Source organism: Triturus cristatus, chromosome 10 (assembly GCF_964204655.1).
Source record: "Triturus cristatus chromosome 10, aTriCri1.1, whole genome shotgun sequence".
Classification (NCBI taxonomy): Eukaryota; Metazoa; Chordata; class Amphibia; order Caudata; family Salamandridae; genus Triturus; species Triturus cristatus.
Window position 1 is genome coordinate 751744331 of NC_140593.1, and position 25216 is coordinate 751769546.

Genomic DNA, 25216 nt, shown 5'->3' on the forward strand with positions numbered 1-25216 from the left:
GGTAAGAGATCTTGGCAGGACCGGATTTCCAGGGGAAAGGTGTTCCATAGGCAGGGGGCCAATATGGCAAATCTACGTCCACCAGAACGTTTAAGTTTAAAGGGAGGGGTCTGGAGAAGGCCTAGGTGGAGTGAACGAAGGTTACGGGAGGGAACGTATCTGGTGATTAATTGATTAATGAATTTAGGGCTTTTGCCGTGTAGTGACTTAAAGATCATACAACCTGCTTTGAAGGAACAACGTTGTATGACCGGAAGCCAATGCAGCTTGATGAGGAGAGGAGTCGCCGCCTGCCACCTTGGTTGCTTCAGGATCAACCTAGCAGCATAGTTCTGCATTATCTGGAGACGCTTGAGTAAATAGTTTGGGAGACCCAGGTAGATGGCATTCGCGTAATCCAGATGGGACAGAACAGTGGCGATCACAACCTGGGTAATAGCTTCTGGCGTTAATAGTCGCCTGACCTTCCTGATTTTTTTTAGCTGGTAAAAGCATTTGGAGACCACTTGTCCCACTTGTGCTTTTAGTGAAAGGTCACTATCCACAATGACTCCAAGCGTTTTAGCCGATGGTGATGGTTGCGGAGCTTGACCCAGATCTGAAGGCCAATAGTGAGGACCCCAGTACTTAGCACTGTCCCCAGTCAGTACCAGTTCGGTTTTACCTGGATTTAGTTTCAGCTGATTTTGATCCATCAATGGTTGACTGGAAATGACTCATAGATTTTTCGGAGTTATCAATGGTGAAGAGTAGCTGCAGGTCATCTGCATAATTAAAAACTCTCACCTGTTTGTCCCTCAAGGTTTGTATAAGGGGGAGTATGTATATGTTAAAAAGATGGGGTGACAGGGAGGAACCCTGTGGCACACCACATGAGATGGACTGTTTAACACCGATCAAGTCCCCCAGACGCACCGCTTGGGAGCGATCCTCCAAGAAGGACCTCAACCAGCAGGCCGCCACGCCCTGTATGCCGGCCTGTCCGACACGGTCGACCAGGATGTTGTGGTCGACCGTGTCGAATGCGGCCGACAGGTCCAAAAGCACCAGGGCCTGGGGAGAATGTCTATCTGCGCAGTCTCGAAGTGTTTCCAGAACTGCAGTGACCACTGCCTCCGTAGAGTGTGCAGGCCGGAATCCAGCCTGATGAGGGTCAAAGCAGGAGGACTCCTCCAAAAAATTAGAGAGAGTTTTCGCCACGTGTGCCTCTAGAATTTTTGCCAAGTAAGGCAATAAGGAGATGGGCCTGTAGTTTGCCTTACATCCAGGATCCGCCCCGGGTTTTTTTAATAGAGGTATGACCGTGGCTTCTTTGAAAGCGGACGGGACTATGCCCGACAAGAGGGAGTCATTTAGAAGGGCAAGAACAGGGGTTGGATAGGTGGAAAAGTATTCTTTCAAGATACGAGGGGGACAGATATCCAGTGGGGAGCCAGATTTGACTCTCATCATTAATTCCAAGAGCTGGCCATGAGTTATGGGTTGAAAATTGGTAAGGGTGGCAGAGCCAGTCTTTATTGCCATGCCGGTCGTGATTAGGGTCTTTGATTGGGGAATGCTAGTTTTTATGTCTGTGATTTTGTCACTAAAGTAAGAATTCAGTGAGTCACACAGACACTGAGTGGGGATTACTTTAGGACGGACATTCTCCAAGTTGGTCAGTTCATTAAAGACAGAGAAGATATCTTTAGATTTGTTTGATGAGTCTAGAATACGAGAAGAGAAATACTCCACCTTTGCTGCAGAGATGGCATTCATATATTCCTTCCTCGCCCTAGTATATTTAATTTTTCCCTCAATGTCATAATCACGGCGCCACAAGCGCTCAAGATGACGGAGAGTCAGTTTCCTGCTTTTCATGTCGGCGGAAAACCATCTATTGGCATCCGTGCGCCGTGCAAGTTTAATTCTTTTGTACGGGGCATGGAGATTGCTGGCCACTTGTAGCCAGTCGGTTAGAGAAGAAACTGACAGATTTATGTCATTGTCCAAGGAGGGGACATCATTAGCTAATGACTGTAAAAAAGCAGTCTTATCCATAGCGTTCCAATTCCTGGCTAATCTGCCGGCAATTGGCACAGTGGTTCTGATGTGAGTAACACAAATCTTAAATTTAAGGATAAGATGGTCTGACCATAGACAAGGCAAGGTTAGCGGGGAGGTCACGCAAGTGGTATTAGACCACACCTGATCCAATATGTGTCCTCTATCGTGAGTGGGGGAGAGCACCAGTTGCTTGAAGTTGAGGTTAGACAGAAGGTCAGTCAGTTCCGCCGATTGAGAGCCCTCTGATGGGTCTTTGTACCAGTAATTGAAATCACCTACTAACATAACCCTGGTGTGATCCAAAGCTAGGTTAGCAACTTGCTCACTAAAGGCCATGGGAAACAATGGCATTGAGGTGGGCGGTCTATACAAGAGGACACATGCTATAGTCATGTGAGAAGTGGCAATTTTTAGTACAAGATTATCTGTGTTGGCTAGTGTCAGACAGGTAAGAGTAGTGACATCCAGGCTAGAGTGGATAATCGCCGCAACTCCACCTCCTCCTTTCACGCTGGCGCGGTCTGCCTGGATAATATAGTAGTCAGGTGGTAGAGCTGCTATGATATCGGGTGCTGAGGTAGGAGATAGCCACGTTTCTGCCAGCAGAAGGATGTCAGGTTTCTCTGTGTCGAGTAACAGGAAGATGTCCATCTGATGCTTGACAAGGGAACGGGTGTTGAGGTAAAGGATAGCTAGCGAATTGGGGGGTGGATTGGATGGAGCCAAACATGCTGCGCGAGTGGAAAGGTGACAGCCTTGGCTCAGGATACCATGCTTACAGAGCTGGTGGAGTGTATCTGTATCCTTTGATAGAAGTAAATGATCATTGTTCTTATTGCACTCCAAAAGGTCGGCCCTGGAGTAATGGAAAGTTTGGGTATTATGAGGTGCCCCTAGTCCCGGTCGGTCGCGGACGGGCGCAGACGGGCTTTCCTTTGGCGCGCCTTCGGCATGAGAGTTCCGGGTGGATGACCAACTGTTTGTGGGGTATATTGGAGCAAGGAAGGGTCAGTAGTATAGAAAAGAACCATTGGGTCGTTCTCTGTATTAAAATCTGCTATGTAATGGCCAAAAAGCCACCTCCTGAGGGCTGCCTGGCTCATTCCAGCAGAGCCTGGAGTCTCAGTCTTGGACATCTGCCAGGCTGGAACGTGGGCATCACTGCACACATTCACAAAACATTAATGCCTGGACAGTCAGGTCCACAAGGATGGGCATTTCACTGGTTCGGTCCTGCAGGACTTTCTAGTTTAGAATGTGTCTGCAGCCCATCACCTGGATATCTTTTCAAAGGTAAGAAATATGTGGCTAAATGTCTCTATCAGACGAACAAGTTACCTACCTTTGGTAACGCATTATCTGGTAGAGACAAGATCTATGCTCCCCTCTCTGCGGACAAGTTTCTAGAATTAGGGCGGATCCCTTTAAGGGCCCTAGTTTGGACACACCAGTGTTGGTGCACTTCATGGCTCCTCGCTTCTGGCATGGAAAGTCATGAAAAGTAGCTGAGGTTAGCGCGCCGAGGTGTCATCGACATAGGTGACGTAGACGTCACTTCTAGCGCGGATGCCATGCCGACGCCATGTGGAGCTGATCAGCGCTACCGACTGGTGCGCAGGGGCAATGCTTGCACAAAAATCTTCTGGATCCAGTCTGATGCCTGGGATATTCAAATGTAAGGAATCTGCGGCTAGATCCTGTCTCTACCAGATAATGTGTTACCGAAGGTAAGTAACTTTTGGCATAATTGTCACCCATTATAAAATTTTGACCCTAGCAAAATGGGGGTATTTTTGCCACTACCCCAGGCCACTTCCCTTCCCCACATTAAATGGACTTCATCAACATACCCATTACTCAAAAGTACAAGTACGTGTTGGTTTTTGTGTGCATGTTCAGCAAATGGACTGGATAGTGTTTGGACGACCAAAGAACATTCAAGGCCACATGTCTATTCTCCATCTGTCCGTACCTAATGATCTGCTTCTTCAATAGTGCAAGAGAATAACATTGTCAGATTCTGTAGGCCCTTCCTGAAGCAAAGACACCAGCAGCCCACGGCCTCCAGCCAGGGGATTGGGTTTGGATAAAAGCCAACATCAGATGGCACTGGCTCCGACATCGGTGGTAGGGGCCATATCAGGTCCGTTTCACTACAGCAACAGTCAAGTGTGAGGGCCTGGCTTTCTGGATCCATGGCTCTCATACAAAGAAAGAAGTTACACTACCACCACCAGAGGAGCCTCCAGTGCCTTCCCCTGCATCACCACATCAAGTACAACATCATTACAACACGTGTCCCACAAAAGGTACCAAGTGAGAAAGGTATCCAAGCTCATCCTGACAGGTTGCGCGTGCTGCACACAGCAGAGAAAGGAAGAGTGTGTAAGCAGGCCCCAATGATACATCATAAGACGTCTGGAACATCAATGCCCCAACCCCTCAGTCTACAAGTTGTGACAACGAGACATCTTTACCGTCCTCATCACTTTGTTTTCTTCATATTGAAAGTGCCTAAGTAATAGAAGTGCTTGATAACCTCTCAAATTACAGGCACCAATGGTTGCTTTTTTGTTTACAGGTATCATCACTGAGGCTCTGCATTTTCCTCAGCAGACTTTTGAAAAGGTTGAAAGTGCAACAGAAGATAAGACATTCTTCCAAGTAGTCGCACTAGCCACACGTACCAACGGCTGGAACAATGCCTCAAGACTTTAAGAACAATGAGAGAATATGGCCATGGGTGCTAATAGCAATATTCACCCCCATTGCTGCCATTTTAATGACTAGTGCCTAGTATATAATAACATGCAGAGTAAGAGGGGACATCACATTTTATCATCTACAACTATAGAATACTCACTCACCTGGAAGTTCAATTGCCAATGTTACAGACCACAACATTCAGAAATAGCACTAGGAAAGCTTCGGGAAAGTACACACCACTAATATAGTTAAGAAATTACTAGGTCCTATAGGACACAAATTGCAAAGAATACAACAGAAAGGGAACATATTGCGAAATGCCACCAAAGATAGTGCTGCATTGCAGTGGTAGTGTTAGTTCTAGGAGGTTTGCAAAGTTCAGAGTAGTGGGTTGCACTGTGGTCAGGATAATTGCACTAACTGGGAACAATACAACTGTACTAGTTACAACACTCTGCCTACTAAGAAGTAATTTTAAAGTACCAATATGATGCTGGGGAGGCCCTGCGAGTAAGATGTAGTGATTTAGTATCAGATGGGGTAATGTAGAAGCCGCCTTTATAATGTGATACCAAATATCTACTTTAAAGGCCTGTAGAACGTTGATACAAAATAATTAATTAAAAGTTACTGAAGCTGCTGAAAGTAAAGATGCTTTTGTAACACAATGCTTGCTCAAGAACCACTTTCAGACAGTACATGAGGCTAGCTTAGCCACATGCGTATGGACACACTAAATGTGGAAGTGGCACAGTCTACCTGCACGGTACTAGAACAGATGTCGCAAATCACTTCAGAAATTACAGTTACTGGTACATTGTGTTACATTGGAAAGTCCCAGAAGCTGCCTACTTGGGACACGGGTCAGCAACTGTATATTTTGGACCATAAATGGTATAGTGCAGCCTAGGCCTTTGCTAATTGGTCAAGTAGGCCATGCTTAATTTGTGCTACATGTATAATGATGCTACATCCTCTTGTGGTCTGTTTCTATAAATGCTTGTAATTTACTTCTGCTATTCGAGCACTCAGCACCCATCTGAGGCTCCCGTGCACGTTAAATAAATTCTCTTTATTTTACTTAGGTGGTTGTGTCGGAGGTATGATTTTGGGTTCTACAGATCTTTTCAGTTTCCACAATACCAAAGAACTGCAATGCTCCAAAATTTAAAGCAACAATAAAAATAGACTATTGTTTTTATGTCAATATTTTTCTATTGTTACTTTAGAATGGAACCTCGGGATCCGATATTCACCATCAGTATACAATAGGCAAGTGTTAAAGGAGGAGGTGGTGAGTAAGGGAATGTGTATAGCTGCAGAGTAGACTTTAGGACATGCACGCGAGGGCCTCATTGCGATGGCGGTTGGACGAGTGTCTGATTGACATCATTTCTGGCACGGGACCGTCCGACAAGGTGTCGGCGGTCCCGACAGCCCAATTATGATGTGACCGCTGTGGAGGTGGTCGTAAAAGTCTGTTTTTCATTGTGGCTTGAGCAGCCCAGGAAAAGGGCCCTGCACAAGCCGCAATGGTAGAGAGCTTTTCAAACATCCATGCACTAAGGGCCAGAGACCATGTGGTGCCTGGCACAATGTGCATGGATGTTTGTAAGAGCACCACAGATACCCCCTGGGACACATATCGGAGGCCAACAGGGGATGGGGGCCCTGCTAGGGGCCCCAAAAATCCCTTTCTGACAGCCTTTCCATGGTGGTCGGACAACCCTGGAAAGGCTGTGGGAAAGGGACATTGTAATCCCTACAGCGGCGCTTGCTCAGGTATCCCCTTCAATGTAGGGATTTCGATCTGACCGATGCCCCGATGGGCTCCTTGAGCCTGTCGGAAGCATCGGTCGGTCCCTCCGACTGACTGCATCATAATGCGGCGGTCGGACCTTTATGCTGGATGTCAGTGGGACCGCCACCAATGGCCTGTCAGTGGCAGTCCCACCAACATCATAATCAAGCCCTTTATTGGGAGAATGGAGGACGGTCACGTGAAAGGAATTGGGTAGTGCAGGGTGTTCTGTGGGTGATTGAGAGCAGCCTAATAATTTTGATGGTTAATCCTCTGCTCTCTTCCAGACCAGACTAGGCAGCCAAAATGATGCCTTTGCTATCCAGTCTATCCGCAACGTGCGAGGGAACAGCTTCTGCGTGGACTGCGACACTCCAAGTGAGTAAATGTGGGAATCTCTCTCAACAGCCTGCTCCAGGTCTTGTCTGTCTCTTACTTGTACATTCTGACCATGTTTATTCCAGTCTTTTCTTTTGTCTAAGTAATCTGAGATTATATTTACGGGTTTCACTTTTGCACCTTTCCTTTGGTTGTCACCTTCAAGCTATATTGTGTGCCCTGTGACCCTTTTGCCTTCTGTTTCCCTCGCCGTTCCTGCCCCCGTTTTCCCCGCCGCTGCGTCCCCTGCAGCCCGCCCCCCACTCGCCCATTCGTCCGCTCCCTCCTCCCAGCTGCCTCCTCCCTCCCACCTCCCCTTCTTATGGCAGCCGCTGCGGCGTGCCTAATGCAAGCCCGTCTGCGCCCGTCCGCGCCTGGACCGCACCCAGCGCCAGAACCCCTGGCCCCCGCGAATGCCGCGACGCCTGTCTCCCCTACGATGCCAACACCCTCCACGCACTCAACACCAGACGAGCGTACACCTGCTTCCTGGCTGCTCCGAAGCGCACTAAAGGACCCTTCTCCTGCCGGAGCTGCAGCTTCACCAGTCTCCGAGCCGCCAACCCGCCCACCAGGACAGGACGCAACCACCTCAGATGCATACTGCTGAACACCCGCTCCGCACGCAAACAAGCCGTCGATCTCTGCGACCTGCTCGACACATCCTCCCCGGACGTCGCCTTCCTGACAGAGACCTGGATGAATGACTCCTCGGTACCGGACATCGCCATAGCCATCCCGGATGGCTACAAGATCACCCGCAGAGACCGCACCAACGGAATAGGGGGAGGAAATCGCCATCATCCACAAGTCCACCCTCAAGGTCTCTGACGGCACCCTCAGCACCGCCGAACACCTGCACTTCCAGATCCACACTGATCCCAACACCACCCTCAGAGGAACTCTGATCTACCGTCCCCCCGGACCCCGGCCTCAGTTCAGCGACTCCATCGCCGACTTTGTCAGCACACACGCCTTGACCTCCACAGACCACATCCTCCTCGGAGACCTGAACTTCCACCTCGAGAACAACAACGATTCAGACTCCACCACCGTGATCGACAACCTCGCCAACCTCGGACTCCGACAGCTCATCACGACGCCCACCCACTCTGCCAGCCACACGCTCAATCCCATCTTCTCCGCAAGCTCCCACGTCTCCTTCAGCCACACCACGAACTCCACTGGACCGACCAACGCTGCATCCACTTCACCTTCTAGAAACCCACTGCACAGACCCCACGACCACCACCCACAACGACCACCTGCTCACCTGGACTAACATCAACAATGACACCATTAAAGTCATGAACACCACTCACTCCGGCTCCCAGTCAGGCCCGTGCCCACACCATATCTTCAAAAAAGCCAGCGCCACCATCACACCCCATCTCCACAAGGCCATCAACATCTCCTTCGAGACCGCATCCTCCCCGGAGAGCTGGAAGCACGCCGAGATCAACGCCTTGCTCAAGAAACCCAAGGCAGATCCGAGGGACCTTAAGAACTTCGGGCTCATCTCCCTGTTCCCGTTCCCGGCAAAGGGCATCGAGAAAACCATCAACAAGCAGCTGACCAGCTACCTCGAGGAGAACAACATCCTGGACCCGTCCCAGTTCGGGTTCCGCAGCAACCACAGCACCGAAACAGGCCTCATCGCCGCCACCGATGACATCAGGCGCTGCTGGACAACGGCGAAACCGCAGCCCTCATCCTCCTGGACCTATCAGCTGCCTTCGACACGGTCTGCCACCGCACCCTACGCACATGCCTCCACAACGCAGGGATCCGAGACAAGGCTCTGGAATGCACCACCTTCTTCCTCTCCGGCAGAACCCAGAGCATCCGCCTCTCCCCTTTCCGTTCCGAAGCCTCCAAGATCATCTGCGGCGTACCCCACGGATCATACCTCAGCCCAACATTGTTCAACATCTACATGGCCCCGCTTGCCCACTAAGCCAGACTGCACGACCCCAACATCATGTCCTACGCTGACGACACACAGCTGAACCTATCCCTCACCAAGGACCCCCTCACCGGCAAGTCCAACCTCCGCGAAGGAATGAAAGCCGTTGCTGAATGGATGAAGAACAGCCGTCTGAAGCTGAACTTGGACAAGACAGAGGTCCTCATCCTCGGCTCCACTCCCTCAGCCTGGGACGACTCCTGGTGGCCGACCGCCCTGGGAGCAGCACCAACACCCACCGACCATGCACGGAACCTGGGGTTCGTCCTCGACTCAACACTCTCCATGACCAAGCAAGTCAACGCCGTCTCATCCTCCTGCTTCAACACCCTCCGCATGCTCTGCAAGATCTACAGGTGGATCCCCACAGACACAAGAAAAACGGTCACCCATGCCCTCGTCAGTAGCAGGCTGGACTACGGAAACGCCGTCTACGCGGAAGCCCCGGCCAAACTGCTGAAACGACTGCAACGCATACAGAATGCCTCGGCCCGCCTGATCCTCAACATCCCTCGACACAACCTAATCACACCCCACCTGAGAGACCTGCACTGGCAGCCCGTCTAGAAGAGGCTCACCTTCAAGCTCCTCACCCACGCACACAAGGCACTCTACAACACCGGACAGCATACCTCAACAGACGACTCGCCTTCTACACCCCGAACCGCCAGCTCCGCTCCGCCGACCGCGCCCTCGCCACCATCCCCCGCATCCGAAGAGCGACCTCCGGCAGCAGATCGTTCTCCTATCTCGCTGCCAAGAACTGGAACACCCTCCCCATCCTCCTACAGCAGACCCAAGACCTACTAACCTTCAGGAGGCTACTCAAGACCTGGCTATTCGAGCAGTAGCAGCATCCCCCCCCCTAGCGCCTTGAGACCCTCACGGGTGAGTAGTGCGTTCTACAAATTTCCTGATTGATTTATTGATTGATATTGTAGACCATCGTTTTTGTTTATAAATCTAGTTATTGACATTTGCTTGTTTAAACAAAATTCACAACTTTCAGTCATCTGTTTGCACTTATAGTTAATCGAGTATCTCCGATCATAAGTACATAAGGCACTAATTACCATTCTATTGCTGTGCTTTATCCTTTTTCCCTACCTGAGTACTCAAGCCAACGATCTCATACTTTCTTATGTTTCTCGGCGTATCCCCTGGATTTATATAAACATTTCTCTGCTATGGTACAATAGCCCATGCCCCTTGACCAATTTAACATTGAGGGGGCACCCTCTGATGTCCTTTTGGGCAACCAAAGAGCACATGGCGATCAGAAGCCTGTTATGCCTTTTGCCTCCCCACTTGTACATCGGCCACAATAACTTCAGTTTATGCTCCGATACAATCATCCTCCCCGCTACCAGTGTCAATAGGGTGCTTATGTTGCTCCAGTAGTTTTATATTATTGGACATTCCTAGATAGGGTGACAGAACTTGCCCATAGCCGTTTTGCATTGTAGGTTATGAGGATCAAGATTGAGGTTCAGCTTATGTAATTGTGTAGGGCTGCAATCGACTCTCTGGAGGTACTTTAGTTGTATAAATCTTAATCGCATGTAGATTAGTAGTGTTCTCATGCCATTTTTGCCTCTGTCCAGTCTTCTTCTTTTTGTGTGCCTACGTCCTGTTCCCACCATTCCTTCAGTGCCTTCATGGGATCACTTTTGTTGTTTACCAGTGTGCAAGAGATGTGTGATGCATTTTCGTATTATTTTAGTTTGGTTGACCTGTGCTTCCAATGGGTTGTTTTGCGGGAAAGTCAGTGCCGGGTTTACTGATGCCTCTAGTGCATGCTGGAGTTTCAGATAGGCATAGAATTATGCGTTGTGCATCTCGTAAGTATCTCATAGGTGTTGAAATGAGCCCATAGTTTTCCCATCCCATAAGCCTTCCAGTTTAGAAATGCCTTTGGTGTTCCAAGCCCAATACCATTGGTTTTAAGTGTTGCATTCATGTCAAGATTTCTTTGCTCAACATGATGTACACGGTTTGTGCCTTCAGTGCCTTGTCTTTGAGCACCTCTTACTTGATTCTTTGCTCAGAGATTCTCTTTCATACTGTAATTATTTTGGGGAATCCATTTCATCAGGCCCTTCAGTTTTAAATTCACTGTTCTGCAGAGAATATAGAATGGTATTGAAAAGAAACGTGGGAGATCAGGAGAGGTCTCTGAAGAGCAGTCCTTTCTTTTCATAAGTTGCCTGGTAGGAAGATTTGTTCTTCCAGATATAATTTCCTGACCATCAGTATGTTATAAAGGCACTGCCTGAGGCGACTCTGAAGGGAGCCGCGTGCCACTAAAGCACACTCCAGCGTGTCCTCAGTGCTTGCATTCACATGCCCCATTAGTAGGGTGCTTTTGTTTGTAGAAATCCAAGTTATCAGCCCCTTTATTAGGTATGCAAAGGTGCACTCATCAACTAAACACCCATAGAATAGCAGGCCTGTTGTGTGGTTTCCTATGTATCTGATTTTACCAAAAGTTACTGAGTCTAAATCTATTGATGTCCTAAGATCAAGAGTATCCTTCACGTGTTAATAGGGTGAGGACCAATTCCAAAGTATCTTCTCTGGAAAACCACCTATACCCAGGAACTCTGGGGTCACAAGAAGAACCAGTAAAGGCATAAACAAAAATCGCACACAATTTAGAGTGTTACGTTTTCTACAGCTCCAAATCTGAATCAATCAAAGATTCGCACATGCTTGCAATCCGTCTGTGAGTAGACCAGACAAGTGTGATATCACATTATCAAACCACACTAAATCACCTGAAAGATACCAATGGATGGTCAATTGTTTAGAGTCTGCAGCTTGCTGATGCTGCCTCAGCATTCGTCAAAAGGTGCACCACAGCTTTATGGACGGATGACCCATATCTTTTGAATGCTTAAAAATGGTTGACACAAAAGTAAATGGCAACATGCTTGATTAGAAATCGTAGGTGCAAATAAATGGGATTTTTCAACAGATGTATGCAGTCAGTTGTACTTGAATTAAACATTTGTCACCCACCAAATTTTGGTGGTGGGTAATGAAGCAGTGAACGTTTGACACTTTGTTCACTTTTGTCATTTAACTGTCTGAATGAGGACTGAAGCTAGTTGATACATGGCAGCCATATCAAGTTAAAGTTTATTTATTTCGATATTATGCTGATATGGCTAAACAATTTTCTAAAAGCAGTTTAACATTATACATTTTATTTCATACAAGTAGACCAAATGCGTATCCCCCGTAGACAAAGAACATCACATAAAATATATTGATACAAATTAGCAAAGTATGCTAAGAGCAACAATCTGCCTCTGTCAAGTCTTAAGCTTAACAACGCGTCTGCTTGTACTACCAGCTTATTGCTGAAATTATGAACACTATAAAATAAATGACATTTCCCATGGTTTTAAATAATTATATACAATTAACAATTAATTACATTTGTTATATGGTTAAACCCCCATGTGATATAAAGAAAGTTAACCTCAGGGTGATAGATGTCATAAAGTGCATTTGTGTAATAGCAGCAAGAAATGTTATAAGGTGCATATAGAAATGCTGTGGTAAAACTTGCAAGAGTATTACCTTATCTGCTTCTGTGCCTGAGTTTATCTACAGCATTTCCAAGGGGTAGTAACTTGATGCAGAAAACAAAATAGTATTATGAGTTGCATTGCTGTTAGACCTGTCATCTTTTGGCGTGGTTTCTCCTGACTTTTTGCTTTCTGACCTCCAGTTTTTTATTTAGTTTTTGCTGGCTTTAGGACTCTGAGCACCTTACCACTGCTGACCACTGCAAACGTGCATGTGCTTTTATCTAAAATGTGATGATAAATGGTTTATCCATGATGGGTATATTTGGTTTACTTATATGTCCCTATTAAAGTGGTATACAATATAACCAGGGCATGTAAACCAAATTCTACTAGTGGGCCTGCATCACAGGTCGTGCCACTCACAGAAGAAGCCTTTCAAACCTGACTCAGGCCTCCCACTGCAGGGCCTGTGGGTGCAGTTTACTGCCACCTCGTCTTGCATGTCTAACTACTTGCCAAGCCTTAAATTCCCCTTTTAACATGTACCAGTCACCCCTAAGGTAGGCCCTAGATAGCCATAAGGGCAGGGTGCTGTGTAAGTAAAAGGAAGACATGTACATTTTACATGTTCTGGTAGTGAGAACCACCCAAGTTTGTTTTCACTTATGTGAGGCCTTCCCCTCTCATAGTTTAAAATTGGGGATTCCTTAAATACCCCTTTTAAGTGTAATTCCTGGTTGCAGAGGAGTAGCTTCTTTATGTTGTATACAATTGGATTAGTAATGACAAATCCTCTTGAGTAATAAAGTTGGATCTGGTATTAATAATCTAGAAATGACACTTTTAGAAAGTACTGGACACTCATCTGCATTCATCTGCATACTGATGAGTCTTCCTGGGCAAGAGGAAGGGGAGGAGCTGACATGTACACCTGGCCTCACACAAAACACTCATTTATTCCCCCCCCCCCCCCCCCCCCATCTTTTACCTTATCAGTTCTAGTTTGTCAGACTAAGGATAACCTAGAATCTTTAATCCTGACTAAACTTTCTTTTATATTTTATATTAATGTGGTCCTTATGTACTCTAGTTGGTGAAGCAGTGCAGCATCACATGTGTAGTAAACCCTTGCTCTAAGGCTAGAATATTTGCAGCCAGTATGAATATTGCAGGTTTCCTGCCACTCTCCATTTGATATGTTACTGCTCTCCCCATGTCACAGCTTTCAAGACCTCCCAAAGCATGCAGACAGCGGAGGCAGAGCCCATATTGGACTTGAAATATGAGTCTTTCTCCTCCTTCAAATAAAAAGAGATTTTGTCATCAACCAACCACTAAGCATTCAGACGCCATGTTCTGTGTTCACTGATCCTAGCATGAACCATTTACACAGTTTTATCAGTAAATGATCAAACAGACCATGAAAGAATACACAAGTCTGTTTACTTAAGTTTTTGTGCATCAGAGAGGGTGAGATGTAAATGCTAATAAATGTGCAAGGGTGGCCATCTAACATATCGGTTTATAGAATTTTTTGCTCTTGTTTGTCACTCTTCAAGTAGGTCATTACAAGAGCTATATGCTTCTGGAGTAAAATAGCCATGCCCCTAGATCCCTTAGTAAAGTGTGGGTGGTAAACTCATGTATACCTGTATTGCCCAACTAAACCACATTTGGTACTCCTGTAGCAAGAGAACATTGTGGCAGCACGTTCTGGCAAATTGTAGCATAGTTCCTTCTTCTAATCTGTCATTGAGCCCATTTACATTCCATGATTGGATACAGTACTCTATAGCTTTATCTGGGTGTGCGTGGCAGTCATTTATTAGGGTGGTAAGTGTTGTTTTACTGTGACCCACCATGTCATGTTGAAAGAGGAACCCATAAGAACATAAACAAAACTACTTTAAGTCCCCAACATTCAAACTCCCCATCCTATTTTGTATCCCAGAAACATCTGTCTTCCTGTCATCACCCTACAAAAGAAAACCAAAGCACAGATGACGTTCTTAAGTTCACTACAGACATTTCTAAAAGGCAGTTAGAGGAGAATCAGAATATTGTTAAGCACCACAAACTGCCAAATTGATACTCAGTAAGGACTGACTTCCCTGTACCTCCTCAAGTCAGAAGCATACATTCAAATAAATTGAGCCCCTTTTCTAGGGGAATGCACATTAGGCAGTTCCCAACAAAATGTATAGACTTCTCAACTTCATGACCTTCTTTCACTTTCGGTTTGAAGCTCTGCAAGGAAAGACAAGGTACATATCAATGAGTACCCCAAAGAGGCCCCTCCCCCAGAAGGGGCATCTCCTCAGGCGTGATTTATGTGGCAGAGAATTCTCTTGGGAAGACTCCTGTCCCTTTCTGTACCCCCAAGGTCATGGAAATTGGAGTAATGGGCCAGCACATCTTTCTTACCGATATTAGCTGAGGTGTGGTGTGGCTGGATTAACTTTTCTTCTTTCTTTTGTGTCAACTGCCTCTGGGCTGGACCCTCATTGAGCCAATCCGTGAACAAGACTGAAGCAGTGGCATAGCCTTCAGATTAAAAACTTTCTTTCCTGCTGACCAGTCCCATGTTTCTACGTGTGTCAAAAAAAGAAAGAGATATAGTTGAACAGGCCTTTGAGTTTTACAGAGAAAAGGAGCATATATGAGATTTTATTGGCATGGGGTTTCAGCTTGACACCGATGTTCTCTGCTATTAGTCCTAAAATGTGTAATCAGGGATTTGCAGGACACAGGGAGGAGTCAAATCTGACCATGCTTTGGGCAGTTTATAGAATTTTGTTATATCTACACCATTAAGGACTCTATCAAAGATTAGTTGCGGCAGTGCCTCAGGAAGGAATCATCTTTTACAATGCAAGGTTAACCATGGAGTGATTTTACCATGCATTGCCTTAAGCACAGTGCTTTTGCCACGCATGCATTTACCATGCCCACACATTCATATTTTGATGCTTTTACCACACATACCTTTACTGCACATGCAAGCCTAGTTAAGGTAAGTATATATGTGTGTGGGTGTATGTGTGTATATATATGTGTATATATATATATATATATATATATATATATATTACCTACTGGCGGTCGCCAGTAGGTAGTTATAGTTAGGACCACGTTTCCATAGGAAATCCGCAACATTCTATTTTGAATAACTTTTGCGCCGGTCGACGAATCCTTGCGAATTTTTCAAAATAGGTGGGGCGCTACGCTCCGCTCCTACCCTGAAAGTCTCGGGGGGATTCGTCAAGCGGGGGCTGAGATAAAAGGGGGGTCCCAAAACGCGTTTTTCCCATGCATTTTTCCATAGGACCTTTAGACACAGCTACAGCCCGAACGGCTGAACAGAATTACTTGAAATTTGGCAGAGAGGTAGTCCTCAGGTCAAGGAAGTGCCTTTTGTAGATTTGGTGTAAATCTGTTCAGTAGATTCTGAGAAAATAGCCTTTAAATCAATATATATATCTGAGCCAGCTTACGGTGCGCTTACGGTGCGCTTACCGTACGCGTACGGTGGCGTGCGCGCGCGCGATTCTGATTGGCCCGTAGATCTTAGTAAACATTCGAATCGGTCGAAACCAGGAAGCGGCGGCCGCCATTTTCTCTCTCGCACTCTGAGGGGGGAGCAGATAAACAAATGCCAAAAACATATAAAGGGGCTGTTTAGACAGCGCCCATGCACATAACCATGTTAGTTGAGTCTTCAAAGATCCCCCAAGGCAAAAAACGGTAATTTTTTATTTTTCGAAAATTTCGCCGATTACGCTTACCGTACGCTTACCGTACGCGTACGGTAAAAAATAAAAAAATTAAAAAAAATCCACACTCTCTCCACCCCGTGTGCAAATGGTGGCCGAATGCCACCATTTGTGCATGGCATATAAGAACACAGCATTTCCCCAAAACATTTCAACAGATTACCTATCACAAGGAAGCGCATAATATGTCCTCCATGTGCGCACGGTGCGCGAAGCGCATCATGCGTACATGGCCCATCTAGCGTAACGTGGGCACTGTGCGCGCAAGGTGCGCAAAGCGCACCGTGCGCGCACGGAACGAACTGCGTTAAGTGGGCGCGCACGCCACGAATGGCGTAAAGTAACTTAGCATTTAAAAAAACGTACAAATTCACTGAAAAAACCATAGGTTTCACACACGTTATAGTTAGGAATTAGCATTTAAAAAACCTTGCAAATTCACTGAAAAAACCATAGGTTTCACACATGTTATAGTTAGCGGAAATTTTACTGATAAAAAACCAATGAAATTCCCCCGTTATAGTTAGTGCAGGAAACTATAACTCACGCGACCGCAATCTTCTGCTGATGACATATGTGTCTTTATGAAAAAAAAATATTTGTAATATATGTATAGCTAAAAATTTATGGAAGAAGACATGGGCAAATAAGTGTCTAAATACAGTATTAGCATCAGCAGAAGATTGCGGTCGCGTGAGTTATAGTTTCCTGCACTAACTATAACGGGGGAATTTCATTGGTTTTTTATCAGTAAAATTTCCGCTAACTATAACATGTGTGAAACCTATGGTTTTTTCAGTGAATATATATATATATATATATATATATATCATCAGTGATGTCACTGACCATGTCATGAATGATGTAATATGTGACATCAGTAGCAGTGCATTGCGGGGGCGCGAGTCATAGTTAACTCAATTAACTATAATCACCAAATTTCTCTGGTTTTGTACAAGTGAAATGTCCAACTAACTTTAACATCCCTGTAACCTTTGGTTTTTTCAGTTAATTTCTAAGGTTTTTTACATGCTAATTTCTAGCTATAATGTCCCTGAAACCTATGGATTTTTCAGCCAATTTCAAAGGTTTTTTAAAATGCAAATTTCTAACTATAATGTCCCTGAAACCTATTTCTTTTCAGTACATTGTAAAGGTTTTTTAAGTGCTAATTTCTAACTATAACGTCCCTGAAATCTATGGTTTTTTCAGTGAATATATATATATATTCACTTAAAAAAGCTAAAGGTTTCAGGGCTGTTATTGTTAGCAAATAGAACTTTAAAAAATCCTTAGAAATGAACTGAAAAAAACCAAAGGTTACAGGGACGTATAGTTAGGCTCAGATTTCACTCGTACGAAACGAGTGACATTCGGGAGTTCTAGTTACCTGAGCTAACTATAACTTACGCCCCCGCAATGCACTACTTTTGACTTCACATGTTACAGCACTCTTGACATGGTGAGTGACATCACTGATAACTTCTCAAATGACAGAGGGCCTGGGGGAGTCAGAAAGGCTCCCCCCGCCATAGACAAAATAAGGAAGCCCTAGGAAGGTGGTGGTCCCCAGGGCAGCAGGAGAAGCCATATGGGCCTCCCTTGCATTTTTTCACAAAGCAGCCCCGGTAAGGTGGTGGTCCCCTCAGGATAAGCCTCTTTTAAAAAAAAAACAAAAAAAAACTATTTGAGCCCTGCGGGACCCCTTTTTCCTTTTTTTAATGTTTTTCCCTAACAGCCAACACTTCCTGGTTTGAAGTGTTGGCAGCCAATCAGATCTCAGCACATCCCCAGTTGTATATCTAAAAAACCTTTAAATAACTCCCGAACTACTGAACACATTTACACCATTTGACAAAAAGAGCACTTTCTGGACCAACAGCTACCTACCTGCCAAATTTGGTGTAATTCTGTTCAGCAGTTCGGGCTGTAGCTGTGTCTAAAGTTTCCTTCATGAATTAACATAGGGAAAAGTGTTTTGTGACACCCTCCCCCTTTTTCTCGGCTCCCACTTTATGGATCACCCCAAAACTTTTAAGACAGCAGCAAATGAATGGCAAATTAGTTTTGAAAATTTCAAGAGGATTTGTCAAACTACGCTAAAGTTATTGGCATATAAAAAAAAACCTTTCTATGGAAACTAGGTCCTAACTATAACTACTTACTGAACACCGCCAGTAGATTATATGTATGTGTTATGTATATATATATATATTCACTGAAAAAACCATAGGTTTCAGGGGCGTTATAGTTAGGTTTTGGCATTTAAAAAACCTTAGAAATTCACTGAAAAAACTATAGGTTTTAGGGGCGTTTTATTATACAAAAACTGTAAATGTTGTCGCTTTAAAATATTCACCGAATCTAAGGATAAGGTTTTGGAGGACACATCACGCCCACAACGTTTTCCTTCAGTGGTTTGGACATTTTTTACTTTTCCCGAGGGGCAAACAAAGATCAATGCCACCTTGGTCACGTGCAAGATTTGCAAAAGAGTTCTGTTTGGCAGAGGATCCTAACAAGAAATACTCGTACGGCACGGTAAGTATGATGAAACACCGAAGGACCCTTCATCCAAACAATCTTGCACGAGAAGAGTGCAAACAGATGAGAAACACTCCTGTTCTGTATCTGTAAAAAAGAATCACAAATAAATGTATATTAATAACTTTCAAATTTATACTATTCCATTACTGTACAAACACATTTTATATAAAAACTGACTAAGAAACTATAGCCCTGAACCACAAGTGAGACGATGGTTAAAACACTACATGCATAGTGCATACTACTTTGAAGCAGTTCATGCCCTAAAGCCTACCTCACTAAAAGACTACATGCTAACTGACTGAATGATTACAGTACTATAAGGAGACACACTGGGTGAGTGACAGGGTGTTTGCTAGAAGTGTATGAATACTGACTGGGGAATTGAAGGTGTGAAAGACAACTGTGTAGGTGGTTAGAGGCCTGCATGCATAGTGAATAGGCATTTGAAGCAGTCTATGTGCTAAGGCATGGCTCACTGCATGAGTACTTGGGAACTGACGGAATGATTAGAGTACAGCAAGGAGAGTGCCTGGGTGAATTTATAAGTGGTTGGCTTTTGACACAGTGAATGGATCAGTACTTGGTACTGAAAGGGTCACTAGTGGAGTGCAAAGGGAGTGACAGGATGTTTGCTGGACTGTATAGATACTAACTAGGGAATTGAAGATGTGAAAGACAAGTGTATAGTATGTTAGAAGACTGCATGCATACTGCACAGACATTTGAAGCAGTCTATGTGGTAATGTATGGTTCACAACATGAGTACTTGGAAACTGACTAAATCATCAGACTACTGCTAGGACAGTGCCTGGGTAAAACTTTTAAATTTTTAGTTCTGGCACAGTGAAGAGAATAGTACATGGTACTGCACTTTAGTGTCAAACCCTGACTCATTTTATCAATGCATAAGCAAAGAATAGCTTCTAAAGCTACTAAAACTTGACAACATGACCGATTTTAAAACAGTTATCTGTCAGAAAATACACCATGTTACCAAACACTTCTATCACAATCCTTACCCAAATGTACACAGACTCACAGTGTGATTTTAGACAAGCAACACTATCCCTAGCAGTTTACCAAAACTCATTCACTAGTCTAGAAGAGGTAAGGGTACTGCACACAATCTACATATTTAAGTACAGCACATTAGTTTCAAAGCATGACTCATTTAATCAACGCATAAGCAAAGACTGGCTTCTAATGCTACTAAAACTTGACAACATGACAGGTTTTAAAAGAGTTATCTGCCAGAAAATACACAATGTTACCAAATGCTTCTCTCACAGTGGTTCCCAAATGCACACAGACTCACAGTGTGATTCTAGACAACAACCACTATACCTAGGAGTTTACCAAAAATCATTCACTACTGTGGAAGTGATAAGGGAACTGCACACAATCTACATATTTCAGGACTGCACTATTGTGTCAAAGCCTGACTCATTTAACCCCTTCAGCGCGGCGGGAATTCCCCCGCGGTGCTGAAGGGTTCGAGCGCGGGCGGGGCCATGACGGAACGGTTCCGTCATGAGCACAGCGCAACCGATGCTCATGACGGAACCGTTCCGTCATGGGCATGGAAGGGGTTAATCAGAGCATAAGCAAAAACTGGCTTCTAATGCTACTAAAACTTGACAACAAGACAGGTTTTAAAACAATTATCTGTCAGCAAATACACGATGTTACCAAATGCTTCTCTCACAGTGGTTCCCAAATGCACACAGACTCACAGTGTGATTCTAGACAAGCAACACTATCCCTAGCAGCTTACCAAAACTCATTCACTACTGTGCAAGGGGTAAGGAGACTACACACAATCTACATATTAAAGTACAGCACATTAGTGTCAAAGCATGAATCATTTTATCAATGCATAAGCAAAGACTGGCTTCTAATGCTACTAAAACTTGACAACATGACAGGTTTTAAAAGAGTTATCTGTCACCAAATACACAATGTTACCAAATGCTTCTCTCACAGTGGTTCCCAAATGCACACTAACTCACAGTGTGATTCTAGACAAGCACCACTATCCCTAGGAGTTTACCAAAACTCATTCACTACAGTGGAAGTGGTAAGGGAACTACACACAATCTACATATTTCAGGACTGCACTTTTGTGTCAAAGCCTGACTCATTTAATCAAAGCATAAGCAAAAACTGCCTTCTAATGCTACTAAAACTTGACAACAAGACAGGTTTTAAAACAGTTATCTGTTAGCAAATACACAATGTTACCACATACTTCTCTCACAGTGGTTCCCAAATGCACACATACTCACTGTGTGATTCTAGACAAACAACACTATCCCTTGCACTATACCAAAACACATTTCTTCATCTAGAAGGAGTACTACATTTTAATATAGAAACATAACTCATTTCACAAATTCATAAACAATTACTGATTTCTAATTCTACCAAAATATAAAAACTGCACAGTTATCTGTCTGCAAACACATGAAAAACACAAATGCTTATCACAGAATGGTTTCTACATGCACACACACTGTCAATAAGATTGTAGAGAAAAAAGTACTCCCTACACTTTACCAGGAGAAATACATTAGTCTGATTAAATTCAAAGTAGTCTACATACATCCCCTCACAATTAAATAACTCACATTTCAAGTTGTTTTGTAGATTAAGAAGTATATCAGTCACACACCAGGTTTTCTTTTACAGAATCTCTGCACTGTGCACTTCTCAGCAAAAACAAAGAATGGAAAAGTTTCCCTTTCATTTTCCACACATATACATGTAAACATCAAATCACAATCCTTCACACATAAATTCAAAAGCAAACACACATTTCTATTGGTTAAACATTTCAACCCTTTCCAAATGAAATACATTTCAACCCTTCCCCCAATCTGCCTTCTGCCTGTTACCATAGAAACAGGTCATGGAACACTGCACTGAGCACACAGGTCACAAGTTCAGCACACAATGTTGCTAAACAAGACAGCAAGTGTGCTTGACTTTTCAACATATCAGCGTATCATATATAATATTTCTTACAATCAGTTTTTGTTAACCAATAAGAATTATGCCTTTAAAAAACAGAAATATACACCCTACCTTTCAGTGTAGAAAGTTGCCATACAACCAATGATTTCTTGTCTTTTTTCAAAGCGCACCCAACGCGAGAGGATCCGTGCACCAAACGCGCTCGGATGCGCGCACCGTGCGCGCATTCCGCCGTTTAAAAAAAAAAAAAAAGGGGGGGCCCCAGGGGGTCCTTCTGGGACCCCCTAAGCACCTCTAGAGGGTCAGAGTATTTCCACTCTGCCCCCTTTATATGTTTTACACACTTATTCCCCTTGCTTCTTCAGCCTCGCTTCTACCGAGGCAGAAAATGGCTGCCAACAGTTCCTGCTTTCGGATGTAGACAGACACTCGACAGCCAATTAGCATTCAGCGCGCAATTGGGAGGGTGCGCGCTCGGTTCGGGGAGGGTGCGCTTACGGTGCGGGTAGGGTCCGCGGATCCTCCCCGGCCATAGATATATATGTACTTTTAACTCTAATTTTCTCAGGAACTACTGAACGGATTCACACCATTTATGCAAAAGGCACGAGTCTGAACTGAGGACTATCTCTTTGCCAAATTTGGTGTAATTCCGTTCAGCGGTTCAGGCTGTAGCTGCGACAACAGATCCTATGGGAAATTGCATTGGGAAAACGCGTTCTGGACCCCCCTCTTTTCTCGTCCCCCGCTTGACAAATCACCACGAAACTTTCAGGGTAGGAGCGGAGCTGGCCAAAAGTTTGGAAAATTTCGCAAAGATTTGTCAACCGGCACCAGACTTATTGGGAATAGAATGTTGCGGATTTCCTATGGAAAATAGGTCCTACCTATAACCGCCAGTAGATAATGTATGTATATATATATATATATATATATATATATATATATATAAATATGGGTAGGGGTATGGAGTGCGAAGGGTATTTTAGGGTTATGGGGTGGGTAGTGGTATAGGGTGGTAAGGGTATTTTAGGGTATAGGGGTGGGTAGGGGTTTGGGGTGGTAAGGGGAATGTTTAGGGTATTGAGTTGGGTAAGGGTATTGATTTGTAAGGGTGGTTTTAGGGTTTAGGGGTGGATAAGGGTATTGGCTTGAAAGGGCATTTTTAGGGCTTAGGGTGGTAAGAGTATTGGGTTGTAAAGGAATTTTTAGGGTTTAGGGGTGGGTAACGGTATAAGGTGGTAAAGATATTTTAGGGTTTAAGGGTGGGCCGGGGTATTGGCTTTGAAGGGCCCCCCTAAACCCACTTTATTAATTACACTTACCACCCTATGCCCCTACCCACCTCAAAACCTTAAATAACCTCACCACCTTATACCCCTACCCATCCCATAAACCCCAAAATACCCATACCACCCAATACCCCTAACCACCCCTAAACCCCAAAAATACTCTTACTTACCGATACATATTTCACTTATTTATACTAACCTGCATGGTAAAGGCAGATGCGTAGTAAATGCATGCGTTGTAATAAAATTAGTGGTGAAGGGACGTGTGGTAAATGCCTGAGTTATAACGTCGTACAACCCTTCAGGAGGGCCTCTCAGACTGAGAGAGTGCAATGAGCTGTTGCAGAGATGAAGCAATAGCAAACCATATCAATGGGCACCAAGCAAATATACAGTCTTAATAGAAATTGTTTGGAAGCATGTGTTCTACAATCTCCAAGAACCCTACCAAATTGAGATTATTCTTTGGGGCTTGTCCATTTGCATCCTGAGCCCATTCCTCTAAGGTCTTTAAGATTGCAGAGTAGGCAGGCATAATAGATAGACAGTCAGACTTGTGCCAACCTCAGTACTGCTTCCACCTCCAGCAATGCTCTCTACTCAGGGTGGGCGGTGGTGTCCTATTGGGATAGATAGCGCCTGAGTGCAGTCTTGCTGTTAGCTCAGAGTGCTCCAACACAATCCAGACAAGAGAGGATCCTTGAAATGTACGTTGCATGCCTGATCCACTTCCTCCCTACCCCCACCGCTCACCCCCACATTAGCAACTTCTTTTCAGTTCAGCCGGGAGCCTGAGCAGCCACACTAATGGGGGCCCAACACCATTAGAGCCCTGGTGTATTAAGCGCTGCAGAATCTTGGCACTGCCACCATCTTGCGATGAAGCCTGCCTGTCCACAGCCTAGGAAGCCCTTTCCAGTCACTCTGCAATGTGCCATGGCTCCATAGCACAGCATTGCATAGGGACAGGCACCTTTGATCCAGCATTGGCCCAACTGCCTCATCTGGTGCTTCTCAATGTTGACTTGTGATGACTGCATCCATGCATTGGCCCCCTTCCCAGCTGCAGGCAATCAGTGCTCTCATACATTAATGGGGAGCATTAATGGTTGATCCGACATACAACAGTAGCCCCATGCCACAAGCAAATGTCTATGGGCTGAGGATATTGTTAATTTGTTGTTCATTTCTTCTCTCTCTCTCTTTCTCAGTTGGCTCTTTGTGTTCAGTTTACCGAGCTTCTTTCCACTCACGTCCGTCTGCGCTGTGTACCTTTTAATCGCTCTTTCTGTCCTGTACATTGAGTGTCCAAATTTCTACCTCTGTCCTGAATGCTGAGTCTATGTTTTGATGTCTCTCTTTGTAGATCCTGACTGGGCTAGTCTCAACCTTGGGGCTCTCATGTGTATTGAGTGCTCTGGAATCCATCGGAACCTCGGCACACACTTATCCCGTGTGCGCTCTCTCGATCTAGATGACTGGCCCATCGAGCTCATCATGGTGATGACCGCCATAGGTAATTCTTTGGCAAATAGTGTGTGGGAAGAAGCAGTGGAAGGCTACATCAAACCAGAACAAGAGAGCAGCAGGTAAGTGTCTTTGATAGCAGGAATGGAGAGCATTAGTGTGATGGATGTAGTCTGCTTCTTACAGTTTCACAAACTATTTCTCGATGTTCCTCCAACTGAGCATGCCCAAAAAATCAGAACCATTATGTTATACTACCTTATTTGAAGGCAATCTAATTCAAAGCATATATGAAATTAACATTATAAATAAAAACATAATGTAGCAAATATAAATGTTCAAAGAGTAAATATCAACACAAATAGCATACTACATTAAATGAATAGCATTCTTGATCAATCCTGGCTAATGCTGATCAGCAAAGAAAGATTGGCAATCATGTGGGATGCATGGTATGCTATGTTATATTATGTTATGTTTATTTGTATAGTTCACAACTCACCCTGGAGGGTATCCTGACACTGACGCAAGAGCTGTATGGGGCGAGCCAGGGTTGGAGCTAGGGGAAGAGCCTGGTCTTCAGTTTCTTGCAGAATTCAAAAAGTGAGGAGGAGGCTCTGATGTGCAGGGGCAGGTCATTCCTGGCTTTAGGAGCAAGGTAGGAGAATGCACGACTGCCAGATCAGGTTCTGCATATGGGGGATGTATACGAGTAGGAGGTCGGT

The 25216-nt window shown here is 44.8% G+C and overlaps 1 protein-coding gene across 2 annotated transcripts in view; it reads left to right on the forward strand.

The window, feature by feature from the left end:
* Window positions 1–25216, forward strand: part of AGAP3 (ArfGAP with GTPase domain, ankyrin repeat and PH domain 3) — a 1862985-nt gene that overhangs the window by 1668096 nt on the left and 169673 nt on the right. For both annotated transcript variants that reach the window (XM_085628261.1, XM_085628260.1), the window contains exons 15-16: window positions 6841–6931; window positions 24391–24613. In XM_085628261.1, coding sequence (XP_085484387.1) covers window positions 6841–6931; window positions 24391–24613 — 314 coding nt within the window. The remainder of the gene's footprint in view (window positions 1–6840; window positions 6932–24390; window positions 24614–25216) is intronic.